Genomic DNA, 6,640 nt, shown 5'->3' on the forward strand with positions numbered 1-6,640 from the left:
GCGAATTATATAAAATTTATTAAACTATAGGCTTGATCATACAAAGGAGGAAGATTTGTCAGGTCATTGAAAACCACATGAAGAACATCAGTGATGTAAGTTTCTCGTTAAATTACCTTAAAACTAAAACTAAAATAAATTATTTACAGTTTTGAGCCGTATGCTACTACTGCTGCAAAAAACCGGTGTATTTCTTCTACGTGTCCTGAACAAATTTCTCAAAAATCACTGATGAAGCCCGGAGAGGAGGAACATAACCCCGAAAAGACCGGGTATGATTGTGCGCACTGTGAACAACCGAACCATGCAGATGATAACATGGTGCTCTGCGAGAAATGCCAAAAATGGTTTCATTTCATGTGCGCCGGCGTGACGTCCGACATTAAGAAGGTTCCCTGGTCGTGCGTTAGTTGCAGACAAGCTGCCACAACAGCAAATAATACTCGCGGTCAAGTCGAAGGTGGCACAGTTCTGGAAGTCTCCGATTCGATGGAAAAGGACCAACAGGAGAAAAGTGACCCGAGGACGTCGGCAGACGACGACGATGAAGAAGAACGCCAACACCAGAAGGAGCTGCGAATGATGAAAGAACGTTTTGACCGTCAATTCCAACGGGAAAAGGAGAAGATGATGATGCAGATACGTTTGGAACGAGAAATGCTGGAGAGAAAGAAAGCGGTAGAAGCGGAACTACACAAGATGCGGAGTGAGCTGTATGAAGAGTTCGAGTATAGCCCCGATCACCTGGATCAGGAGAACGGCGCCGTAGGTGGTAAACCAGTACCAAATCAGGAGCAAACAGATGCGGACTTGGAGAAGATGTGGAGGGACAAGCTAAAATTCCCGTACGAGCAACGCAAACCCATTGCGGACCCCCGGGGGGCTTTTCCCAAATGTTCTACGCCCAAAGAAGTTTCAATGCAACTGGGTACCATCAACAACCATCAGGGGCCACCGGAAAACGATCCGAAGGAAAACACACCGCTGAGGAACCCGCAAATACCAACAACGAAGGTAAACAAACCAGGTTTGCCATCTCTACCAGTGCCTTCTTTCTGTCCACCGGCGGCTGTTCAGCCACACGCTCCAACGCTCCATCGACGTCAAGGACTCCAGCCCGTCGCACATGCGAACTTCTCTGTATCAGACGCGTTGCATGACAGTCGTGACCAGGCTCCAATCCTTCCAGAGCAGGAGTTGACAAGAGCGCAGCTTGCAGCTAGAAAAGGTCCCTTCGCTAAGCTGCCAGTATTCACGGGACGGCCAGAGGAATGGCCACTGTTTATAAGCAGTTTCAACAACGGGAACGCAGCCTGCAACTGGACCGACCTAGAGAATCTTGGCAGGCTTCAAGAAAGCATCAAAGGGCCAGCACTGGAAGCCGTGAGGAGCAGGCTGTTGCTGCCAGAATCGGTCCCAAGAGTGATCGAAACGCTTCGCCACCTGTATGGCAGACCGGAACAACTTCTTCATTCTTTGCTGCAGAAGGCAAGGAAAGCTGACCCCCCGCGTGCCGACCGCCTTGGCACATTTATCAGCTTTGGCATGATCGTCCAACAATTGTGCGACCATCTGGTGGCATCAGGAATGGTTGAACATCTCGTGAATCCCATGCTCATTACAGAGCTTGTTGAGAAGTTGCCTCCCACCACGAAAATGGAGTGGGTTCGGCACAAGCGTCAGCAGGCAGCAGTCGATCTCAGCACCTTTTCGGATTTCCTTTCCGAAATCGTTTCGGAAGCAACGGAGGCCACACTCTATGCAGAGCCTCGAATCGATAGTCGTCCAAATCGAGACTGGAAGGAAAAAAGACCGAAGGGCAAAGAGCATCAGGGGTTTCTGAACGCACACGTCGGCGTGGAGCATTCGTCGCATCAGTTGAGCGACCAGCGCAAAGGAGGAGACCAGAACGTCAATCGTACGCCATGCCGCGGTTGCAACAGTCTGGAGCATCGGACCCGTGGCTGTGAGGATTTTCGTAGACTGGTCTGGAGCGACAAGGTGAAAATAGCAGAGAAGTGGAAAATGTGCAAAATGTGTTTGAACGAGCACGGTGAGGCACGCTGTCGGTTTAAAGGGCACTGCAACGTCGGAGACTGCAAGGAAAGGCACCATTCCCTTCTTCATCCACCGAGCTCTAACACACCTCTGTCTACGAACTGCCATGTGCACGACTCGGAGCAGCATCCCGTCATTTTTAGGATGGTTCCGATCAAACTGCACCATGAAGGACGCACCTGCAATGTCATTGCCTTCTTGGACGAAGGGTCCTCGTATTCCCTGATGGAGAGCAACGTGGCCGAACAACTCAAGCTAAAAGGAGCTTGGGAACCGATACTCGTGAAGTGGACAGCTGGTATGAGTCGGCTCGAACGAAATTCTCGCCGTGTTGACGTGTCGATCTCGCCGAGCGGATCCAACGAGAAACTTCTCCTACGAAATGTCCACACCGTCCAAGAGCTCCAACTGCCGGAGCAGAAGATTCGTTTTGCTGAGGTTGCCGCCCGTTTCAAGCACCTTAGTGGGTTACCTGTGGCTGACTGCTTGGGTGGCTCTCCAAAAATTCTTATTGGACTGAAACACCTACACGTGTACGCACCATTAGAGTCACGAGTCGGCAACGCTGGAGAGCCAATAGCGGTTCGCACGCGGCTTGGTTGGACAATATACGGCCCTCAAGGGAATAACGCCACCGGAACCGGGTTTTCTGGGCATCACACAGCTGTCGAACTAGCGGATTTGGACCTCCAAGAACTTCTTCGAAAACATTTCACGCTAGAGGAGTCGGGCTTACTAGTCAAGGTACTCCCAGAATCTAACGAAGATCGTCGAGCGAGAATAATGTTGGAGCAAACAACCCAGCGCATCGGAGACCACTTCGAGACCGGCCTTTTGTGGAAAAACGACGACCCTCAATTGCCGGACAACTACCAAATGGCGGTAAAGCGACTGAAGAGCCTGGAACGAAAGTTAGGAAAAAATCCAGAACTGGCGCTGAACGTGGAGAAGCAGATCGACGATTATCAGCGGAAGGGATACGCCCACATCGCTACTAGCAAAGAGTTGAAGGAAGCTGAACCGGGTAAGATCTGGTACCTTCCCTTAAACGTCGTGCTCAACCCCAAAAAGCCGGGAAAAGTCCGGTTGGTCTGGGACGCTGCTGCGGCCGTGCAGGGGAGGTCGCTCAACACCGAATTGTTAAAGGGTCCCGATCTTCTGTCAAGCCTTCCATCCGTCATGTGTCCCTTCCGTGAGCGGCCTGTCGCCTTTGGCGGCGATATTGCTGAAATGTACCACCAGATACATATACGGGCAAGTGACAAGTCGGCACAGAGGTTTTTGTATCGGACAAATGTTTCTGGACCTCCAACGATTTTTGTAATGGATGTTGCCACCTTCGGCTCAACCAGCTCACCGTGTTCTGCGCAGTATATCAAAAATCGAAACGCTCAGGAGTACTGCGAAGAATATCCAGACGCAGTTGAAGCTATTGTCGGCAAACACTATGTCGACGACTATTTCGACTCCACGTTCACGGTACGCGAAGCAGTCGAACGAGCAAAACAGGTCGTTTTCATCCATTCAAAAGCTGGATTCCATATGCGAAACTGGGTGTCGAACAGCGCAGAATTTCTCCGGCATTTCAACGGGCAGCCGGATAACCGCATAATACACTTCAACTGCGACAAGTCCAACTACACGGAGAGAGTCTTGGGTATGTCATGGAACACCCAGGCAGATGTTTTCGTGTTCGCAGTTGTTATGCATGACGACCTGAAACCTTACCTCATGGAAGAGAAGCTGCCAACGAAACGAATACTACTGAGAATCGTAATGAGCTGCTTCGATCCCCTCGGTCTGTGGACGTTGTTCACCGTTTTTGGGAAAATGATCATCCAAGATCTCTGGAGAAACGGGTGCTCGTGGGATGATGTTGTCGACGACAATTCGGCGAAAAAATGGTTCAAATGGATTGAGCTGCTGCCACGTGTTCAGGAAATGAGGATTCCGCGCTGCTATTTTCTAGATGCGAAGCCGTTCAACTATCAGGATTTGGAGCTTCACGTGTTTGCAGACGCGAGTGAGGAGGCCTATGGTTGCGTTGCCTATTTCCGTGTCCTAGTGAACGGACAACCAAGAGTAGCACTAGTATCTGCAAAGTCGAAGGTGGCTCCACTACAGTACATGTCCATCCCCAGAATGGAGCTTCTTGCCGCTGTACTTGGTGCTAGATTAGCTGCTGCAGTCAAAGCTAACCATTCTGTAGAAGTAAAGACTGTTAGGTTCCATATTGACTCCGCAACCGTACTTTCGTGGATCCAATCCGACCATAGGAAGTACAAACAGTTTGTGGCGTACCGTATAGGGGACATTTTGAGCCTCACTAGCCCACACGAATGGAACTGGGTCCCAACGAAATACAACATTGCCGATGTGATAACGAAGTGGGGTAAGCATGGTCCACCGATAGAGTCCGATGGTGAGTGGGTACGCGGTCCTGAAATACTTCGCAGACCAAAAGAAGAGTGGATTCAACGACCCCTACCAACTCCAGGCGTTAAGGAAGAGCTGCGAGCGTATCACTTGTTCCACGAAATTTCATTTTCCAATAACTTGATCGACACTACCCGATTTTCGCGCCATACTATCCTGGTTCGAAGCATCGCTTGCGTATTTCGATTCATTTCAAATTGTCGCAAAAGGGTTAAAGGACAGCCGATCGAAACTCTTCAAGCTACGCCAAAATTGGAAAGGTCGATCAAAAGGGTATTCCTGTCGAACAAAACTCCGCTAAAACGTGATGAATATCGACTGGCTGAGAACTATCTGTGGCGAACGGCGCAGCAAGAAGGTTTTGCTGACGAGCGGAAGACATTACTGAAGAATAAGGAACTTCCTCAGGCAAAGTGGCACTCCATAGAACGATCCAGTGTGCTCTACAAATTGGCTCCTTTTCTGGACGAAGAAGGGGTGATTCGTATGGAAGGCCGCTCGGCGCATGCAGAATTCATCCCATTCGAACAGCGGTTCCCAATTGTGCTTCCAAAGGGACACGACGTCACATCGAAGCTCCTTTTACACTACCACGAAAAATTCGGCCACGCAAACCGGGAGACCGTGGTGAATGAACTACGCCAACGTTTCTACGTCCAACACGTTCGAGCAGCGGTTCTGCAGGTCATGAAGGATTGTGCGCGGTGTAAAATCATGAAGTGTCGTCCGGCAATTCCTAGAATGGCACCACTCCCAGTACAACGTCTGACTCCAAAGCTACGACCATTCAGCTATATAGGGATAGACTACTTTGGTCCGGTGGTTGTGACAGTTGGTCGCCGTGCAGAGAAAAGATGGGTCTGCCTGTTTACGTGTCTCGTTTCCAGAGCGATCCACATGGAAGTGGCTCATAGCCTAAGTAGCCAATCCTGTATTATGGCTATTAGGAGATTCATCTGCAGAAGGGGTGCTCCACTGGAAATATTTTCAGACAATGGCACCAACTTTTTGGCGGCAAGCAAAGAGTTAGTTCAACAAGTTCGATGTATTGAATTGGAATGTGCAGATATCTTCACCGATGCGAGGACGCAATGGAGTTTCAACCCGCCAGCCGCACCGCACATGGGCGGGATATGGGAACGGTTGGTGAGATCAGCAAAGGAAGCGTTGAAATCCCTACATGAAGGCGGAAGGTTGACTGACGAAATCCTGCATACCGTTTTGGCTGAAGCTGAGGATATGGTTAATTCCCGACCACTTACGTATGTACCTCAGGAATCTGCAGAATCCGAGGCGCTCACACCGAACCATTTCCTCCGTGGGTTACCTGCAGGAGAGCGAGAGGAAGTTAGGACGCCGACGAACTCAGCCGAAGCACTCAGAGATAGCTACAAGCAGTCCCAGAAATTGGCTGACGTCTTGTGGCAAAGGTGGCTGAAGGAAAATGTGCCTACGATCAACCATCGCACCAAATGGCTGGAGGAGCAAGATCCGGTGAAAGAAGGAGAGCTGGTGTACATAGTCGACGGAAACAATCGCAGAACATGGATAAGAGGCATTGTGGTGAAGGTGTTACGAGGCATTGACGGAAGAGTGCGTCGGGCACTAGTGAAGACTTCGAAAGGAGTGTATCGTCGTGCTGTTGCCAAACTGGCGGTGATGGAGCTTAGGAGTAAATCTGATTCTTCTTGCGAACGCGGACCAGATTTACGGGAAGGGGAATTGTTACCACCACTGCTGGGCACAACTCTAACTGGCCTGTCGAAGAGTGACCAGACCGATAAATGTCACGGTAAAGTTGACAGCGATGCTTGACGTTCGAAGAGGAGAAAGAAAAGGTTTAAAAACAAAAAGAAAATTGGATTACTTGCTAAAATTTGTGGGTGAACTAAAAGTGCTATTTTTATAACTAAATTGAAGTGAATTTGAACTTAAAGTTAACATAAAGAATTCGGATTCGTAAGTTGTACTAGATGAAATTAAAATACCTGCGAATTATATAAAATTTATTAAACTATAGGCTTGATCATACAAAGGAGGAAGATTTGTCAGGTCATTGAAAACCACATGAAGAACATCAGTGATGTAAGTTTCTCGTTAAATTACCTTAAAACTAAAACTAAAATAAATTATTTACAGTTTTGAG

At 49.0% G+C, this 6,640-nt stretch overlaps 1 protein-coding gene across 1 annotated transcript; it reads left to right on the forward strand.

Moving 5' to 3' along the window:
• The first annotated feature begins 231 nt into the window (after window positions 1-231).
• Window positions 232-6,309, forward strand: LOC134286225 (uncharacterized). Its single transcript, XM_062847811.1, has one exon. The coding sequence runs from the start codon at window positions 232-234 to the stop codon at window positions 6,307-6,309; it is 6,078 nt and encodes a 2,025-aa protein (XP_062703795.1).
• The last annotated feature ends 331 nt before the right edge of the window (window positions 6,310-6,640 follow it).

The sequence above is a fragment of the Aedes albopictus genome, chromosome 2, assembly GCF_035046485.1.
Source record: "Aedes albopictus strain Foshan chromosome 2, AalbF5, whole genome shotgun sequence".
Taxonomy (NCBI): Eukaryota; Metazoa; Arthropoda; class Insecta; order Diptera; family Culicidae; genus Aedes; species Aedes albopictus.

Bases quoted from the DNA above. Each gene is read 5' to 3' on its own strand.
- LOC134286225 (XM_062847811.1), top strand. From the start codon at position 232: ATGAAGCCCGGAGAGGAGGAACATAACCCCGAAAAGACCGGGTATGAT.